We start from the raw sequence: 20896 nt of genomic DNA on the forward strand, positions 1-20896 counted from the left end.
GCAAACATACACGAGCCCCAGCCTTTCTGTTGTAGCACCAAACCCCAAAGAGTCCCATTCACTAGAGCCGGTATTGCAGAAAGAAGAGCATTAACTGAAATCACATATCATTGAAACTTAATCTAAGAAACATGCCCCAAAGGCTCTTAATTACAGTGGTTTGGAACAAAGCAGCAGAGTAAATGTTTCAGGAGCCTAAACGATTTTCTGTGTTTGAAGATAAAATTAAAGAGAAATTTTGGTCATTACCTCTCAGTGAACCACAACGGTTTGCATAATAAACTCTTTGGCAGTAAAAAATACGTATACTAATGGCTGGAACGATGAGATGCTCTGCAAAAATACGAAACTGAAATACAGCACTGCCGTGAGAGCACTTTTATTGTGCAGCCATTTTTCCTTCGACTATGACTCTGAAATCTCTGCTGCTTTATTTTCAAGATATTCTGCAAAGGTTCCTTGGAGTTTCTAAAACAACAATTCTACAGATCTGGATACCAGTAAAAACAAAACACAGCATGGTGGTGCCTGAATACAAATATCTACTAAGAATGTGACGAGGTGTGTGGGACTTGTTGGTCCCTGTTTACAGTGTATGACATGAGAAAACCCTTCAAGAAGCTATAATTACCTTGCATTCATCACAGCACAAAATCCAGAAATAAAGCCAACTTCAGACAATGGCACCCCAACTTATGTTCAAGGTATTGTGCCCTGCGTTGTGGGGAATTCAAAGTAGGACGTGACATCATTTTCTAGATTGCAGCTCTGGATTGTGTGCCAGGCACATAGGGTGTGGATGTTGTCACTTCTCAAAAAACCAAAGTCCCTCCCCGACCCCCTGTCTATATCAAGTTAAATTCCTGTCACAGCATCAAATCCTTCCAGGCTTGTATTTCATGATTTAGCACACACTGATAATATAGCCATGTCCAGCTGATTGTCCCTTGAGCACAACCTCCTGCCCTGCACTACTTCCTGCCTCAGTTTACCTTAGTCCCTGTTCCTGGAGAGGCATGTTTCCTCTTATGCCCATTCTTAAAGGCCCGGCTCAAAATAAACCACAAAGCCTTCTGAGTCCATCTCAGACCACACATAGCTCCCATCCCCCTTACTCAGACACCAGCGGCCATAGAGCTTTGCTGGGACTATCCTCAAACACCATTACATGCACTGGAGTTACTAGCATGTTACGCTAATCTCTCCTTTTTGAGGAAAGGGGTCACCTGCCCTTTATAGAGCTCAGCAATATGGTCTTGCACATAGGAAGGGCTCAAAAACATTTATTAAACTAAATTGATAAGATAGAAACAGAAAAAAGTTTAAGCTGAGGCAGTCACTTGTGAGAGGCAAGGAAAAAATACCCTTAAGTATTAATATTTTGGGAGGGGAGAAGAAAGAAACCATTTGGTCGGAGGAAGCAGAATCCTGAGGAGATGCCACACGCTCTACATTTTCATTTCAGTTTCTATAAAATATTAGAAGTGACTTGACCTAAATGTTTTGTAGGCCATGTATCAAGATATCCTAAATTTAAATTGGCAACAACTGCAACAGTGGCTTCCTGCCCTGCAGGTCATGTTCTGATACATACAGTGAGCTGCACATCCGGCTGCTTTCCCAGGAGAACCATGTCACTAGGTAAGCCAAAGGACTTGGCTTGGAAAGTGAGGTAGCCGCCATACGAGGAAACCTAAAATGGAGTTAAAAGCATCAATAGCACAAGTATTAAAAGAGACCATGGCAGCAGTAACCTGCAGAAAAAGGACATAGGCACATAACACCTGGAAAGATACCCAAACAACCTGCCAACAAGGGTTATATCTGGAGACTGGGCTTGAGGATGCTATTTCAACTTTCTACTTTATGCTATGCTTTATATCATTTAAAATGTTTAACATGAACATGATTGAGTGTTATCAGCGAGAAGATACTTAAAAAGAAAAAGAATAGTCATACTACAACAAAAGAGATCCTTTTTTTTCTAGATGATTACTAAGCCAAAATGTTTATTTAATCCACAGCTATTCTAGAAAATCTAGGCCATTGGTTTCTTATTTAACTGAGAGAAGTGGGTAATAGCTATCAGTCACAAAATGAACCTCTAAAAATAAATTTTCCCCCAGAAAATATTCCTGAAAGCAGCTGGTGAATATTTCCCAAGTTTTTGTGAATTCCACTGGGTATAGAAGCCACGATCAACTGCTCCAGTAGGGGTATGGACCTTCTCTCAGTGCCACCGAAGCACCATGGTCATGCTGGGGACATGGAGCTGAGTGGACATGGTTCTCTGACAGCTGCTTCACCTCTGGCCCTGATACCTCCACCCTTAAAGACAAGACCAATCAAGAAGGAAGGAGTGACCAAAGGATGGAAGTCAGAGAAAGATCAGCTCAAATTAGACAGAATGAAATACTCTACGGAAAATACCAACAATTTGGACACGGGGGGAAGAGGTTGCTCTTCCGGGATCCCAGTCAACAGAAGCTTTTCCCTGGAATCTGTTACCCGGCAAAACCTCACAGAGGTATAAACTTCGACTCTAGAGGTATTTCAAGGTGACATCTTGAATCGTCCTATTCAGATTAAGAATTGCCTTTTGATAGGCTAAGGTACATTTAAAAATATGCCCACAAATTCTTTGTACTCTGCCTTCAAGAGGTGGAGCCTAATTCTCCTCTCCTTCGGTGTGGGCTGCATTTAGTGACTCACGTCTGAGGAACAGAATAAGGCAGAAGTGAGAATGTGTCAGTTCTGAAATTAGGTTATAAAAATATTGCGGCTTCTTCTTGAGCTAGCGCGCTCACTCTCTCTCTCCACCCCGCCCCATCAGTTGCTTTGGGGGAAGCCAGCTGCCATGTCATGAGGGCCCTCAGGTAAACTGTGGAGGGTCTCATGTGATGAGGAACTGAGGCCTCCAGCCAACAGCTGGCAAAGAGCAGAGGTCTGCTAACAACCGTATGAGTGAACTTGGAAGCGGATCCTCCGGTCCCAGGTGACTGCAGCCCTGGCTGACGGCAACCTCATAGGAGACTCTGGGCGTGTCCTCCTGAATTCCTGATCCACACAAACTGTGCAAGAAAATAACTGTTGTTTCTTTAAGCTGCAAAGTGTTGGTGTAGTTTGTTACATGGCAATAGATGATCAGCACACGGGCTAACAGTGTAGAGCTGAAGAGGAGTATGAAGTGAGGGACAGGTGGGTCACAGGAGAGAAGCAACGTGCCCCACACCCACATGTCAAAACCCACAGCCTTCCACCCAGAAGACGGATTTGGAGACCTCAGGCCAATAAGGCCCTAATATTCAGTTATTCTAAATGTGAGAATGCGGCATCACCTGAGCTGGGCTCTGTGAACACAGCTGTTTTCAAAAGTTCTCCCCTTGCTAAGAAGCATGTGTCACCTGCTGGAGTTTCCACACAAGACCTGCATTTCTGTCCTCATAATGTGGGCAGAGCCGGCCAGACTCTGGAATAATAAGTCGTGCAGCAAAGAAGAGCAACGCGTTTACAAGGTCCCTGAGGAGTGTGTAACTAAACGCACACGATTCTGCTTATGGAAGCCAAACTGCCACTGCATCCTGTGTGTCTTTTAATAAGCTTATGAGTCACTTTTCAGCTTTTGTCTTCTGACAGGGGGCCTTTCTTCTGCTTTAAAACAAAGAATTCTCAGCATTGGCATTTAAAAGCATACATGTCCGATTTGCAACAGATATTATTTAAATGGCATTTCCCTGGAGGAAAATTCTTTGGCATTAAGTGAAAATGGAAAAAAACCATTGTGCGCACTTTCCTTTACTGGTGGCTCACACATGGGGCCACACGAGCTCCTGCTCAGCCCCTCACACAAGGTCTCTTCTTCATTTTTCGTTCTCCTAATTCCTAAAGTGTTAGTAACCTGCACTGCCTGATGCTTACGCTCATGTGATAGAGGGCCACAGAGGGCTCAGAGGAGCGACAAGACGTCATTACCTTGTCCCCCAGGTAGGAAGGAGGTGCAACCCAGGACGCGCTGCGGACTGTTGCGGGCAGCTCCTGCAGGTCCGCCACCACGCTGTTGCTGCCTGGGTTGAATGACACGGGGACGTCCACTCCCTCTGCCGTCTCCAGGCGCCAGCCTATCATATCCACGAACTGGAACACGAGAGCAAGGGAGGGAAACGTGGCTGTGGCTTCCTTGGTGATGGCTGAATTATGTCACCAGAAAGATTCGCGGGGCCGCCACCTGCTTCAAGGGCCTGCTGGATATGTCCCCTCTTTATCCTGCTCCCTCGGGCTCCCACAACGGACCCATCGCCACCGGAGTTCTCAGAGGGCAATGGCCGTACACATGTGGGATTTATCCTTGTATCCCAGCACACATCCTGGTTCTTGACAATTAGTAGGCATTCAATAAAGGTTCAAATTATAAATAAATAAGTGTATGAATAATAACTGGGGCTGTGGGCACATTTTAACAGAGAGCTCCTTATAGAGAAAAATGCGATATAAAATACAGTGGCCCGCTATTATTATTTTTCTCTAACTAGAGCATCAAAATTAAATCTTTCCCTGGTCACAAAGGAAGCCAGTTAATTTTGAGGTAAGAAATAGGAAGAATCCATCAGGCATAGGTTGGAATAGATGCTTTCTGGTTCCTGGGGTTGTCAGGGGAGGTAAGGAGAGGAGACTTCAGAGCGATTTACAAATTAATTTTTTTGTCCAATTACCAGCCTGCATTCCTTTTAGGAAGCAGGCAGTGAAATATATAAAATAATCTTTCTTTGAATCCTTGTTGGATATAAGACATTACACAAAGAAAGCAAGCATGAGACTACTGGTTCATGGAATAATGAAGAAAACAAAAGTTTTAGTTTCATGAAGTTAATTTTAAAAGTGGCCAAAGAAAAGATATGGTAAAATAGGTGAGAAGGAAAGTAAAGCAGGAAGAAGTGAAGAAGAAAAGAGAAATGAGGGGTGCAATATTGTGATATAGTAAGAGATATCTATTTGGTCCTTGTCCCCAGTTCCTGGGGAAGGGCTCCTAAAACCCTTGCAATGTCCCAAATGATCAGGGTGACAGAAATACCTTTCGTCATAGTATTTGGTCTCAGTACCCAATTCCTCACACTAGATTTTCCAAGACACTTGGAATCTCCGATGTGATAAGTGGCTTTTTGTGTGCTAATGAGATGACTGGTGGTGGCTGGGGCCCCTCGGTAGCTTCAGGATGGGGCTGACTCCAGAAAGGCCAAGGCATGATCAGAGGGTTGGGACTTTTAGCCTCACCCCTGACCTCTGGAGAGGGGAGAGGGGCTAGAGATTGAGTTAATTACCAATGGCTAATGATTTAATGATTTAATCAATCGTGCTTGCATAACAGAACTCCCACACAAAACCTAAATGTTGGTTTCGAAGGGCTCCTGGGTTGGCAAACACACCCGAGTGCTGGGAGGGTGGCGCAATCCAACTCCTGCGCCTGGGACCCTGCTGGACCTCACCCTATGCACCTGTTCACTTGATGGCTCATCTGTACACTCTAACACAGCCTTTGTGATAGCCAGCAATAATAAGTGAAGTGTTTCTCTGAGCTTTATAAGGTGTTATAGCAAATTATTAAACATGAGGAGGGGATTGTGGGAATCCCTGATTTGTAGCCAGGTCTGTAAGAAGTACTGGAGGCCTGGAACTTGCACTTGGCGTCTGAAGTAGGGGCAGTCTTATGGGACTGAGCCCTTAACCTGTGGGGTCTGATGCTACCACCAAGTAGAGAGTGTCAGCATTGAATTGAATTTAGGACACCCAGTGGGTGTCTGGAGAGAACTGGAGAATCCCTGGTGTGGAAAAAAACCTCACCTATTTGGTGCCAGTGTGTTATGAGTATAGAAACAGGGTTTTCTTTTAAGGGGGAAAATAATAAACTCCATTCATTCAATGAGTGTTTTATGGGCATCTCTTACGTCCCAGATCCTGTTCATCAAGAGATTACATTCTAGTAGTGGAGGAAGATGGACAATAAGCAAATTTCAAAACAAAATGTAAAACATGTCAGGGAGTGATTAATGTTGTGGAGAATACAAGGGTAAGGTCAGAGAGGGTGACCAGGGCAAGCTATTTTATAGAGAGTAAGGGAAGACCCCTCTAGCAAGTGACTTTTGAGCAGACACCCTACAAGTTCAGGGAACAAGAATAAAAAAACACTGCAGGCCAAGGAACAGACAAGGCTATGCTTCCCATTTCAACAAATCAATACACAGAGTTCTACAATACTTCGTGTCAGTTCATACCTTGGCTCTTCGCTTATGTGAACTGTAACAATGATTATTTACTCCAAAGCAAAAGCAGCTGGTACAACCCTTGGGATTGGCTGGGTCCAAATGGAAAGATCCTTCTCGACACACGTTACATTCAGTACCTTCCACATTTTCCTATTAAAGCAAGACACGAAGCAAGAGATCATTTCTCCCAAAGTTTCCCTGAGTGCAATTAGCTACTTACACAAATTAATACCAGCCCAAGATGTTAGGACACGGATGTTAACACAACATCAAAAGATAACGTAATTGTTAAGCTTTCACACCACGTTAATTGTTTAAAATTTTATACCACACACGAGTGAAAGAGAACATTCCCTAAATTTCATAAGGTGCCCCTTGGCATCTTGTGAGGTCTCCTACAACCTGGCAGGACCCCTCGGTGCAGAGATGATGACCTGGGGTCCATGGTCCAGGAATAGGCTTTACGGGAACCTATGAAATTCATGAAATTATAGATAAAAGTTTGTGTTGATTGTTCTGGAAAAGAGCTCTACCTGTCATCAGATTCTCTGTGGCCTCTCTAAGGGAGAAAGGGTCTTCCTTTCTAACTATGTCTATAAAATGAAGTAATGACCATAAAATGCTACATGCATTATGAAACCTATTATGGTCAGTCCCATTTCCCACGTTTTTCTATGATGATTCCACACACACGCAGCACTTCCTCCCTGACTGGTGGCTGGCGTCCCTGGCATTGCGCCATCCATCTTACCTTGCAGAGGCAAGCCCCAGTCCCCAGGTCACACACTCCTGGCTCAGTCCCATCTCTGTTGCAATTACAGGGAACACACTCAGGGAAGCGGTAAAACCCGGAAGCACATCGGTCACACTGTCGCCCTGTGATTCTGGGCTTGCATCTGTACCCAAAGGAAGCAAAAATCCTCATCATCTTTCTACACACAATTCTAAAGTGCACACCTACGCTGTAGCAGAGCAGGTGGTGTACGAAGCCGGTTAAACAGACACAATGCCTCCCTGGGTGGGGGTGGGAGGCTTCTTGTCCAAGGTGGAATGGAAAGCAGCAGATAAAAGGCACTTACGAAAGCAGGTCATTGACCATTGACCATTGTGGATGGTCATGGACATCCATCATGGATGGTCAAGCTCGGTGCTGGGCACTAAGGGTGCAAGGATGGACACAGCCCCTGTGCCTACAGGGCTGCCGCAGACAGCCCATGAGTGGAAATGAGGACAATGTACACACGGGGTCTAACTGAGGTTTGGAAGAGCAGCAGGTGACCCAGCCCAAGATAGTCATTCATTTCTCTGGGGGAGGTGACTGCTGAGCTGACCCTTACAGGACAGAGTCATGGGGTTGGAGGTGGGGCAGGCGTTCCAGACAGAAGGAACAGAGTGAGGAGACCACCCAGTGTGTGCAGGAAACAACACAATCATGGTGCTGCCAGGACAGATGTCCGAGCAGGGTCGGGCTGACCCATGAGCCTGAAGAGGCCGGTGGTGCCAGCTCATGAGGACTGTGGGGCTGGACACTGTCTTGTGGCAGCACAGCACAGTGGCTGAGACCTGTGCATCCAAGGCAGAATGGCCATATCAGATACATGGTCTTAGAAGTTATTTAACTTCTCAAAGTCTTAATTTTCTCATCTGTAAGGGAGGCTTGCTGCCTCCGAGGGCGCACAGATGAGGCAGTGCATGCAAAATGTCAGCACAGTGCTGGCACATGGTGAGTTTCAATGAGGTACTGCTGTTGTGAACAGCTGTTAAGGAGAAGACAGCGTGGCTGGTCATGTGCAGAGACTGGAGCCGAGGGGGTGAGTTCTGCAGCAGCAGGCTCTCGAGTCAGGAGAGAGACCAGGGGGCTGACCTAAGGCAAAGGTATTGGGATGGATGGGGGGGATGGGCTCCCAAACTACTTTGGGGTGAGGATGCTGGGACTTGTTGTGTTCTGGATGAGGAGAGAGGAAAGAAGAGAAGGCAAGGAAGACTCCCAGTTCTCCAGCTCCGGTGATGGAGTGGGTCATGGGCCCCATGGGAGGCCAAGAATAAAAGGTTGAGAGCGTCCAGAGGAAGGCTAAGGCGGGCCTGGTGAGGACAGCCAGTGGCTGCCACCTGCAAGTGCGGGAGCTCAGAGGAGCCAGGGGGAGCTCTGAGTCACCCATCTGCAGGTCCCTGCAACTGATGCACAGGGTGGATAAGAAAACACGACTGGCTGAGCAGAGGGAGCCACAGTGGGCCGGTCTAACCCCAGCAGCCCAGCACAGGGCAGAGAAGAGGAGGAGCAGGGTGGGGCTCCGGCACTGCGACCCACAGCTGGGATCTCTGCACACGAGTCCTTTTTTGTGGGACTAAGGAAAGTATTAGAAATGTGTTTTTAATTGGCATTTAGGGAATAATATTTTATCATTCAATCACTATCAACTGTAAGCCATAAGCTATCTCCTAATATTTATGAAAATATCTCACCCCAGTGACCATTCTAAAAAACATAAATATAACTTGATATCTCACTAACTTCACCTTTGGCAAATATCTGCTTATAACCAGATGAAGGGTCATGTACTTGATTAAGAGCACAAACTTGGTACCAGGCAACCAAGGTTTGGATCCCAACTCTAGCACTTATTGGACCTTGGGCAAATTAATCTCTTTACAACTAAGTTTGCTTATCTGTAAAAATGGAGATAATAACACCTGCTGAATAGGATTATTGTGAAGATTAAGTAAGATAATGTATGTGAAGACCTTAGATCAGTGCCTTGCACACATATAATACTTGCTATTGTTATTCTTGTTGTGTTGGCCAAGGGGAGCAGATGGGTATCCTCTATCCACTCCAAACACCTAAAAGGACCAAATCGTCTTTACCGGCAAGACCTCCTGGCAAGGCGAATAGCAGTTCAGTTCTTCCGGCCCCATCCCTCTCATCTTTCCCCCTACCTGATACCTGCAGAAATTGTTTTGTAAGAAAGGAAGTATCCTCAACCAGACCTAGAGCAATGTAGGTGTAGAGTGTAAATGGTCTGCTTGAAGTGGATCACTCTAGCGCAGGGGGCTGCAAACCTTGGGTGGGGATCAGAGGCCCTTCGGGGAAGCTAGTAGAACTATGGGCCATCTTCTCAGAAAAGTGCTCACCACACACACACACACACACACACACACACACACACACACACACACACTTGCTCTCATATACACACAATTTGACAGTCCCTATCAGAGGGTTCCAGGGGCCCAGGTTAATAGCACCTGCTCTCCTGTGAATCTCAGCCTACGTGCAATCAGCGTCCAGCAGAAAAACACAAAGCCTGTCCCCGGATGATTGCTTATTTCTGGAGAGTCAGCGAGTGTGGAGCACGAGAGCTCTGGTGGTCTAGAGATGGGAAAGAAGAGAGTACCAATAACCCCTCCCCAGATACAAAGCAACAGAGAGAGGAAGCTTAGAACAGAGAGGGCCTTTGGAGATGACTCGCCTGGCAGCGGAGGAAAGAACACCGTGCACAGAGGGACAGTGTTATCATCATGAAGTGCCAACCTGACATGGGCTCAGAGTGTTCTCTGAGCAGGTGACCTGGACCTGGACTTGGAAGGTGAGGTCACACAGACAGGAGTCCTTTAAAAAAAAAAAAAAATATATATATATATATATATATATTTCCACTTCACTGGAAAAGAAAGGAACAGGAGTTTTTACAGCAAGGGCAGCTGTGGAAGCTGCTTGTCCCCTGTGTTAGGGGACAAGGAAGAGGGGATGCAAAATCCTGACTGGTCTGCCTGTTTACTTTAGAACGTAGGTGAGATGATGGGGTGTAGTGGAGAGTGGGCTGAGTAGGCGCGACCCGTCAGTAATAAAGGACTGAGCCCCAAGCCTCACTCGGCATGTCAGCAGCAGCTGAGAGCACACGAGTTGGTGAGAAAAAGCAAGCTCGGAGCAGAGCGATGGGAGCAGTGGGCTGTGAACAGGACCCTGGGCAGCCCAGCTGGGGCTGAGAGGCCAGGGTTCACCAAAACTTGGAGGATATAATATCTATAGTCCTGAGTAATGCAATATTTAGATCATTGATCATATGAATCCTGTCCAAAAACAAGAAACCAAAGCAGTTTGTGGTGGTGCCATGACAGCACGGAGGAAAAAGGAAACTTCCTTTTCGAAGTCTGGCTGAACATCTTTTAAAATGACCTCCAGTCTGCCTGACTTGGCACTTTCTCCAGGGAGACTCTCTGTTCTCCAAGGAGCCGCCCTTGCTGCAAAAGCAAGAAGATTCTGTCAGCTGCTGCTGGTGCTGCCGGGAGGTGCAGGTTGGCAGCTCCGGGGAAGCAGGCCCAAGAAAGTCACTTCCACAGCCACGGGCTTGCGGCCAGATGTTATGCAACAACACCTGCGTGTGTGTGGATGCTTGCCCCGTGTCTCAGAAACCAGGCCCGGCTGCGTTAGGGTGCACTCTGTCCTCTGGTCATTAAACACCGCAAGACCCTTCATATTACACCCACGTCAAACTCTAGTTTTAATCTAGAACCCAAAGTCTGTCTTATTCATTCATGAATTCCTGGGTGCCTTCTATGTCCACACCCGTGTTAGGGGACATGGAGGTAAGGGATAGTGTAGAGTAAGTCTGTCTTGACTTGGGCATATTCTCGCTGAGGACACAGGACCTAGAGATGTGTCACCAAGAGCTGAGCCAGCTAAGCTAAGCACTGGCCAATCACACAATGAGGGTATCTCTGTAGACTTGTAGAAGGCTTTGTGCCTCCTTTGAGTTCGTATTTTCAACACAAAATCCTTGAAGGACAGGTATACTTTGGGGCTAGCAGACGGGGAGGAGGGAGGCCTTTCATAACTGGAGAACCGAACATGTGCAAAAAGTGTTTTGAGGAAGTGAGAAAACCAAGCCAGAGAAGAAAGAAGAAACAAAGGCTAAGTTACGGCACATGGGGGACAGATTACCAAGGAAAGTTGGTCTTTATGTGTATGGAAGTGGTGTTGTGCAGAGCCCTGTGTCGCCACAGCACCCCACCCGCAATATGGCAATCACCACACTGCACTGTCATTATTGGTTAGAAGACACCAATGACAGGTGCCTTCCACATGAAGCACAGCACCCAAACTGGAATAGGTATTTGATAGACTTCAAGCAAAAAAACACATACAAAATAGAATTTAAGGCAAAATAATCCCCCAAAAAACCTCAGAAGGAACTGAGGGAGACATTTCATCCTCATTAAAATAACAAAAAAAAAAAAAATCACATGCCAAGAAGAATAAAAATAATAAAAAAGAAGGTAAAATCATGAAAAAAAGAAGAAAAATCAAACACATATGCATTTCTCAACATTGTCTCAAGTTTTATAGATAAATAGTCCCATGTATTAGTGACAAAATTATGGGGAAAACAGATTTTAAAATCCTAGTATAATTGTGTATTTAGCATATTCCTCTTAGATTAAGGGGCCAAAAAAGAATGAATGAATGAATGAGTAAACCAGGAAAAGGAAGGTGGGTTAGGAAAGCACCAATACCATCCCAACACGAGGTGGTAAAGGACTTACAGGGCGGTGGCCGACAGCAGAGAGCCATGGAAAGGAAGGGGATAACCCGGCCGTGGCTGGAAGTTGACACCTGACTGGCAGCAGGGAAAATGCGCTGCTTCTAAGATGACTCTCAGATCTCAGGCTTTGAGGACTGGAAAGACGGTGTCATCACTAAGTAGATTTTTTTTTTTTAATCCAAAGGGAGAAATAGCTTGAAAGGCAAGACAATGACATGGGTTTCAGAGATAGGATTGGAGTTGCAGAACTTCGGAGTTAGAGATCACCCAATCTAACCTTTCATTACACATGTGAGGAGAAAGGAGCCCAACAAGCTCAGGAGACTTGTCCAAGGCTACCTGAGTAAAGCCAATAAGAGAACACAGGTTGAACCGATTTGCAAAGAAGGTGGGATAAGACAGCCATCCGGGGTGAGGACTGGGAATCACCCAGGAGTGGAGTGACTGAAGCTGGGACAAAGGGTGGGACAGCATAGAGGAAGGCGGACAGCCATAACCTCCGCAAATAATCCCAGCAGCTAGTACTTCTGGGTGTGTGCTGTGTGTCAGGCACTGTTCTAAGTGCATAGGATATTCCACCCTCTAAAGAACTTTATGAGGCGGGTGTCTCCAGGAGCCCTATTTTATGGATGAAGACCTAAGGCCCAGGGAGAGAAGTACCATGCCTGAGTCACCCAGATAGCGGGTCACAGAAATAGGACACAGCCTCGTGCAAACTCACACCACACGTCTCCTCCCCATCTGGGGACAGAAGGAAGAAACAGAGCCAGTGAAACAGCCAGAGGAGGATCATTCAGAGAGATGAGAGGACACTGGTGTCACAGGGGATGAGGACGACAGAGGGAATGCAGGTCCTTCTGTGTGGCGGTCACTACCATGTCACCACCATGTCCCAGCACCCAGGGGCTGCCTGGCTGGCCCCATTCCAATTATTCAAGGAGGTGCATCAGAGGAATCTCCTCTCCAAGTTGTTAGGGCTCAGGGATTTATGCTCGCTGGAAGCACTTCTGTTCCAAGAATGTCAAGTCTATGACCTTTGCTGGCATTTAATTTCTCCATCTAACACAAACACTTAGTAAATCCGTGAGGACTAGCAGAGACAGAGGTCATCCCAAAAGGCTTTCCTGTTGCTACCACTCTTCGGAAAAGGCACGTTGTACATGTGGCTTCATTGGCTGTCTGGGCGGACTGCTGTCTCCTTTAATCAATCTTAAAATAGCCTGAAAGTGATCAACATCATGACAGCTTTTAAAAGCAGTGACCCCCATGTTCCTCGGAACTGTCACAGATTGATAAAATCTTCTGCAGAGACCTTTTGCTTGTTCAAAGAATCTGATGGCATACATCTTCCCTTATTAAAAGCATATACAAACTTATTCATCCCTATTATATTCGATTAAATATATATATTTGTTGTTTTGTGTTGCTATAAAAACGAAATTTTCATCACGATAAGTATCTTTATGATCTTGATCTAACAGGGTTGGCCAAAATAATAGACCTTTTGGTATTTATACAATATAATCTTGCAATATTGTCTGTGATACAATCAGAGATTGAAGAAGAAATAGAATCAGAATTTTAAATTTAGATGGGACGTTGGAGATGATTTTATTTAACTTCACTTTACAGATTCAGAAACTGAGACCCAGGAAAGCAAAATGACTTGGCCCAAGTCTCCTAGCTGGGACATGAAAAAGGTGAGTTGAGAACTCAATTTTATGGTTCCATCTTAATTTATTCCCAATTGTCTCTAAAGTTACAACACCAATTTTAATTAAGTAAAGACTGAGTGTTGTGGGTTTCTGGAATTATTTTCATAATTCATTTTAAAGTAGATTAATATTTATATCAGTTTGATTTTCTTTTAGTGAATAAGATTTGAACACGTGTAAGTAGTCAAGTTCAATTTGAAAATTCCAAGTTTTCAGCTTTGTAATTTGTGATAATTTGTACAACTGCAAAAGAGTTGGTTGTATAATTGAAAAAGGATATGTTTTTCTATTTATGAAAATTCCGGGTATCTCTGGTTAGTTCTTTCACTGAGCTTTAGGTTTATTTAAACATACTCTGCATTAGGAAATTTCTGGGGGAGAAAAAGCAGCCTTTTCTCTAACATTTTATAAAGAAATCATCCTTTTAGGCAATCAAAAGCCTTTCCACTATTTACACTGGAATTATCATGGACAATTTGTGCAATTTATAGTAATGTAATAAACTGAAAGTTTTTCTTACATTATCTACCAAGGCCCTTCTATGACAAATCCACTTTGATCATGCATAGATATGTTATCCCATTAGGTTATTACAGTCTCTTTGGTAATGTCAAAGTAAACAATTTCACGTCTTGGTTTAAGTGTGATACAAGTCAATAAGATTCCATTCCTGTTGATGCTTTCAGGTTTGGACAAAACTGTAGGCATGCGGCAGTCCTGAGCAAGGAATTTTCCAAGCTATTAAATTGTCATTGGCAGTGAAGGTTTGTTCAAAACTCCTTAGAGTTTTTACATAAAACCCTATGGTAAATCTATCCATTACCTCCTGCTGCCTTAACTGATGTTAAAAATTGTATAACATTCTTGGTTTTCTTTTTCTGTGGCGACGGCCTTGAGAAACTATGCGTGAAGTTCTGTTTGCAGTGACTTAGCCAGTCGACAAACTAGTCCCTTTTAAAACTCCCTCCCACTAGTTCTGAGACAGTGAATTCTCCTGCTTCTCTTCATCCCTCTTGGCTCCTTTGCTTCCTATGATGACATGGGTATGCCCTCAGGGACCCACATCTGGTCCCTGAGCAACTGAGTTGACTCAAGCAGGACTCACACCTGTGGTTTTAAAGACTCAGAATGTTCTGTAACTCAGGGTTTTCTCCCAGCTTCCTTACAAGGTCCCAGTAGTAGAAAAGAGTTGGTAGGCACCAGGCAGCAGCTCAAGGCGTGGTTAAGGCCCATCCGTAGGAAAAGTGAACACCACTGCTATAGAGAGTCGAATGGTGCCTCCCCCAAAGATATGTCCAAGCCCTACACCCCAGTGCCTGAGAATGTGACCTTGTTTGGAAATAGGGTCTTTGCAGATGTAATCAAGTTAAGATGAGGTTATACCACAGTAAGGTGGGCCCTAAGCCAGTCTGATAGGTGTCCTTATAAGAAAATGAGAAGAGACACAGACACACACAGAGGGAACACCACGTGAGGACAGAGACACACAGGGACAACAGCATGTGAGGATGGAAGCAGAGACTGGAGTGATGCAGCCACAAGACGAGGAAACCCAAGGAATATCAGCCTCACCAGGAGCTAAGAGACAGGCATGGAACAGATCCTTCCCAAGGCCTCCAGAAGGAGCCAGCCCTGCTGACTCCAGAAATGTGAGAGAACAAATTTCTGTCATTTTAAGCCACGCACTTTGTGGTCATTTGTTACAGCAGCCGTAGGCAACTAACGCATCTGCCCTCAAGCTGGGGTCACTGAGGCCCGTCACCAGCAGCTACAGCCCCTCTTGGTTCTCACACCAAATCACAGGCCACAGCCCCAGTAATGTCCATGTGCCTGGGCTGCACCTCTATGCTGAGGTGTAGGTTGGACGGTGAACCTCACGCTTTCCCCTGTATACTGCCATACTGGCCTGGACCCCGGAAGCTCTGGCTCAGTGTTCCCGTCATATGACCCCCAGTCTAATTCTTACCAGCCTGTTCTTCCAGGAACTGAATCCTGGCCTTTGCCCCTACAGCCACTGTCTGGCCCTGCAGGGATCAGGCTCATCACCTGGAACCATGCACGAGACACGGGCCTCCACCTCCCAGTGCAGGGCTAAGGCCGGGAACCAAACCGCTGAGCAGCACAGCATCTGCTTGAGCCACTTGTCTTTTGGCTTCATGCACTGGACTCCTCAATGGTCCTCCAAGGGCAGTCCCCCGACCCTGAGCTCAGGCTCCCCAGTGCGTATCCTGCCACCCAGCCTCCCTTCCCACTCCTAACCAAGGCCCACTGTGGAGGCCTCAGCTCCCCTTCCAGCCCAAGGATTGTAGACTGTCATTCACTGTCCTCAACACACTGCCAGCTAACCCTAGATGAGGGCTTGGAGCCAACGCGCACAGATGGACAGGTGCTCACCACCAGGCCTCACAGTAGAGGACACTGATAACTTAATTACGCATGTGGAGCACCTCCCCACCTTTTGCATCGTGGCACACAGGGAACGCGATCCTATCGTGACAACACACTGGGGTAAATGGGCAAGGCTGCTTCTGGCCAGGGCAGCTGGTGATCCGCCCACCCAGACTCTGTCTGGCTACCCTGAGCCTGAGGGGACCAATCCCTCCACCCACTGCAACACATCCTGACTGGGAAGCTCACCCCCAGGTGAACACCAGGCACTCCTGGACAAGTGGGGAATGGGAAGTGATCACAGCCAGTGTGGACAGATGGCATCTTATGCCCCACCCCTGTGATGGGACCCGGCAGGCTACTCCACCAGAGCTCACCTGCACTGCCCACTGTCCCGGTCACACTGTGGGGTGGCAGCCCCGACGGTTCCCCTCCTGGAACAGTTGCAGCCTTCACAGCCAGCCAGCGGGTGGAAGCTGAAGGAGTGCGCCTCGCACGCCTCACACTGGGGCCTGACCGTGTGGGGAGGGCAGAGGCACTGCCCCGTCATCTCTTCACAGAGGCGCCGGCCACAGTTGCACGCTGGCCAAGGAATAAAGAGACACCATGTGAGGGCTAGATGCCGCCTGGTCTCCAGTAGGACTGCACCTACTGCCAGAATTTCCAGAAGCTTCCAAGAGGTCTGGGAGAAAGGTTTTGATCTGAAAGGCCCATTTCTTGAGGCCAAAACCCCTAGATACAGCGTGTGGATGCAGAATGAGGCACAGCTGGACCGACTGGCTCCAGGATGGATACTCCAAGGAGCCAACCAAGGGCCGCCGTGTGCCATCTTAATGTGGGGCTTCTGTCCACCAGGGGGTTCTGGAAGTAGGTAGGGGCATGCTCACGGGCTCCCTGAAGTGGCTCTACATCCACATCACCCCAGTGCACTGTGGGTCCAGAGCCCCGGGTCAGGGCAGGACGCAGCAGCAGGGCCCCCGTTCCCTCGTACAGGCAAAGGGTGGTCGCCACATGGGGACTCTGCATTCCTCACTGCTACCACATAAAGTGGGCACCCTACACCTCGGGCCACAGGAAAGTTCTTAGACAAAGGTCGGAGGGCCTCTCATGTGAGTAGGACACCTGTGTGACCCCGGCTCTCCTATCTCAACTGAGTTTTGGCTGGGCTTCCACTGTAAGGGACTGAGCTGTCCAAGACTCTGACGTGTAAGACTATTTATACTCACCTGCTTTGCCAAATGTATAGTTCACACGGCCTGGGAGTCACAAACACTTATCTTCTAGGACCTTGCTACTCAGATTGTGGTCCATGGACCAGTAACATAGGCATCACCTGGGTGTTTATTAGAAATGCAGAGTCTCAGGCCCCCGCCCACATCTCCTGAACCAGATTCTGCATTGCACAGCTCTCCAGCTGAGTATCCAGCACAGAGAAAGTCTAGAATGAGCATCTGCCCAGATGGGCATCTTCCACACAGGACCAGAGAAGATCTCGGGAGCCCAGGACGTGCACTTACGCTTGCAGCGTGGGAATCCGTAGTGGCCCGGGGCACAGCGGGTGCACTGCCGCCCAATGACGTTGGGCCCGCACTGGCACTGCCCACCCTCAGGGCTGCAGGGATGGCTGATGGCCCCAGCAGGGTGGCACTCACAAGGAAGCGCACCCTTGTGGTAAAAGGCCACCAGGGACCTGGCAGAATTCTTACAGAATTCGGAGGCCGTCTGGGGGCTGTGGAGACAGAAACGAGTCGAGTCGTGGTGATGCCCTGGGAGGTGTGCCTGGAACGGTTCCAACCTTCCCTGCACCACCTGCTCCACCAGCAGTGACTTTGGGAGGGGTTCGGGGCTCTGCAGTCTGGGAACAGTGGGAAGACACCCCACCCGGACTCAGCCCATGTGTCCCCCGCAGGAGGAGACATCACAGGACTGGTCAGGGGGAACTTAGGTGGCTGGAATAAAAGGGTGAAAATACACCTAAAAGATGAACTCTATGGTGTGTGAATTATACCTCAATAAAGCATCTACCCCCAAAAAATACACCTGTACATGTAATAATAAAACTCAACCAAAGATAATGAAGAGGAGAATCACCAACATTCATTCAATGTCGTGTGCCGGAGGCCTTCTCTACACCTCACATGACCTCCCAACCTATTGGGCCCAAGCCCCAATTCACAGATAAGACAACTGAGGCTCCTGGAAGCTGAGCGAGTTCCCAAGGCTGCAGAGCTCTGGCGTGGCTGAGCAGGCCCTAAGCCACAGCTGTCAGAGCCTTTGCTCTGAAGATCCGCCACACTGGAGGCGGCTGTCTCCCAGGGCCCCCAGAGCCCCTGGGTGCCCCAGGAAACCTGCGAGGGGCCAGGGGCAGTGGTTCCTCAGAAGAGAACAGCAGGAGCTGATGCTCAGGGCTGCCCCAGCTCTTGGCCTTCATGGGTGCATGAAGAGATGGCAGGGAGGTCGTGTCTCTGGACACTCCCCACTAGTCAGATGGCCAAGGGGGAGTGGGACTGAAGTCTTTCCCAATGGAGGCCGCCTTGTTTTGTGTCTTTCAGGAATCTTCCAGGGAAACAGGAAACAGCAAGGAGGAAGAGAAACTCCTAATCAGCCCCCGAATCCAGCCTGGAGGGAGGACCTCCATTGAGTTCAAAGTTGAGGGCGGTCCCTGTTCCCAGATGGCGCATGGTGAGGTCTGTCGGAGGATGGCCAGTGCACAGGAAGTGTCTTCCTCCCCTGACCCAGACTCACTGCCACTCCCTTGGGTGGTGAGAGGAAGAAGACAGAACCAAGGGCCAGCCCCTCCCTGGGCCTCGCTCTCATCAGGAATGTGGGAGTGCCCCATGCATTCCAGAGCCTCCCCACAGAGGAACACTTACTCAATATAAAAACTGTTTCCTCCACAATTGGTGATAAACTCCAATGACTTGTCCACTGATTTTTTGTGATGTATTTGGTAGTCATGAGTCTCTGCAGGCACCACTAGAACTCGGACCTAAAAGAAACCCATCAGCATGCCTTTGGATTTCCAATGACAGGCACACCTAAGGCTACTCAGCATGTAGGCTGAGCAGCCCTAATCCAAAAATTCAAAATCCAAAATGCTTCAAAATCTGAAACTTTTTGAGCGCCGACATGATGCTCAAAGGTCATGCTCACAAGAAACGTTCCTTGGAGCATTTCAGATTTCAGATTTTCAAATCAAGGACGTTCAACCTGTAAGAATAACACAAATATTTCCAAAATATGAAAATCCAAAACACTTCTGGTCCTAAGCATTTCAGATAAGGAATACTCAACCTGGACTTTCTCTTCACCAAGAGCAATGCTCTCTATTATTAAGTCCAAGGCCAAATGAATCAGAATTTATGAAAGCACAAGCGCAAACACAAGCCAGGGTTAGAGGCTCAATCCACACTGCTGCGCAGACAGCAGTGAGCACCTAAGCAGACCCCTGACCTGCTCAGAGAAACAGCAACCCTCAGCACTGGCTGGGTTGGGGACCTGGGGTTAAGCAGGGCCTTTGTGACCCATGCCTGGGAGTCCCCTGTATCTCTAGGTATTGCTGTTTTATATTTTTAAAGGTGAGCAAACTGAAGAGGCAGGAACAATGCCCTGGCTTGCTTTTGAAGTTTACATCATACCTGGTACTCTATCATGAATAACTGCAGCCCCAGTCTTTAAAAGTACTACTTGGTTCCCTCTACCTGTGTAAATCAGACTATGTCTATAGCAAATGCTGCAGAAATTTTCAAACATCTTCATCAACTGCACACCAGCTTACGGCTCACAGAGAGTTTACTGCCCTCATGATATTCAATGCAATAAACATTTGCAAAGCCTCATGTTTAAGGCAGTGTTCCAGGCACACGAGATGTAAAATGACTAGTCAGGACCCTGCTCCCAGGAAGATGACATCCTCAGAGGGCCGAGGAGGCACAGCACAGAACTGGAGGGCACCAGGGCAGGGCCTGGGCAATGGTGCCTGGCTCCCTGGAAGGCTTTGCAGAGAAGATGAATTAATTCTGAGCTGGGTGCATAGGTCAGCAGGATTTCTCCAGATAGAGAAGTGGGCCGAAGTGTTAGAAAAAGGGACAGCGTGAGAAAGCCTGGTGGCGTGAGAGGAAATGGCATATCCACGGGCTTGAGCATGGGTTAGCATGGCCAGAGAAGGGAGCCCTGGAGCAGAGGAATGACAGGAGAGGAGAATGAATGATGAATTAGACAGAGGTTGTGAGGGCCCTGAATGCCAGAGTGAAGCATGTGGATCCGAGGGAAGCACACGAACAGTATCCCATCAGTGGTGGGGAGTCGCATGGCATGCTCTGAGCTCTTCGATCAGGTAGGTCACTGCCAAGACATGGAGATGGGACGGAATAAGAGAGACCATGGCAGGTGGTTGGCCCCGCCTGTCTGCGAGGAGGATCAAGGAGAACGATGGAACCAGAACGGAAGAGATGCTTGAAAGAGACGTGGCAGAGGTGCACCCATGGCACATGGTGCCAGGCTGTGGTAGCAGAGCAGGTGGAGAAGAGGGCTCAGTGAGACCCCTGGTGCTGGGTCCCATCATCATGGTAGTGAACAGGGTGGGGCGCACCAGGAGCAGGGAGCAGGCTGCGTGTGAGGCGCTGTGCAGTCTCTAGCTGTGCAGGTACACAGCAGGCGGTCACACACTGGGCCTGGAGTTCTGGAAAGATCAGAAAGGAATTTACAGATCTGGGCGTCCTTCCCACAGAGGAGAGGACAGCATTAATGGGTGCAGGTGACGTATCCACAAAGAAAAAATACAAGGAGTTCAGTGTTGAACTCGAGGGAACTCTACATACGGAGACAGGGGAAAAGAGAAACCACCGAGGAAGCACTAGAAATAGTGGGAGAAAACTGAGAAAACACATGTAGAAGCCAAAAGAAAGGAGTGTTAGATGCTTCCGAGAGAGACCAGCCAGGTGAGGCATGAGCAGGGGCCAGTGGAGAGGAGAGACACTCGCTCTCGATCAAT

At 47.6% G+C, this 20896-nt stretch overlaps 1 protein-coding gene across 2 annotated transcripts in view; it reads right to left on the minus strand.

Moving 5' to 3' along the window:
• Positions 1–20896, minus strand: part of LAMA3 (laminin, alpha 3) — a 252466-nt gene that overhangs the window by 79911 nt on the left and 151659 nt on the right. For both annotated transcript variants that reach the window (XM_012662686.1, XM_012662685.1), the window contains exons 30-36: positions 18777–18892; positions 17421–17632; positions 16281–16485; positions 7009–7153; positions 6267–6407; positions 3973–4134; positions 1595–1693 (exon numbers count right to left, since the gene is read on the minus strand). In XM_012662686.1, coding sequence (XP_012518140.1) covers positions 1595–1693; positions 3973–4134; positions 6267–6407; positions 7009–7153; positions 16281–16485; positions 17421–17632; positions 18777–18892 — 1080 coding nt within the window. The remainder of the gene's footprint in view (positions 1–1594; positions 1694–3972; positions 4135–6266; positions 6408–7008; positions 7154–16280; positions 16486–17420; positions 17633–18776; positions 18893–20896) is intronic.

This window comes from Propithecus coquereli, unplaced genomic scaffold, assembly GCF_000956105.1.
Source record: "Propithecus coquereli isolate 6110/MARCELLA unplaced genomic scaffold, Pcoq_1.0 Scaffold773, whole genome shotgun sequence".
NCBI classification, from domain to species: domain Eukaryota; kingdom Metazoa; phylum Chordata; class Mammalia; order Primates; family Indriidae; genus Propithecus; species Propithecus coquereli.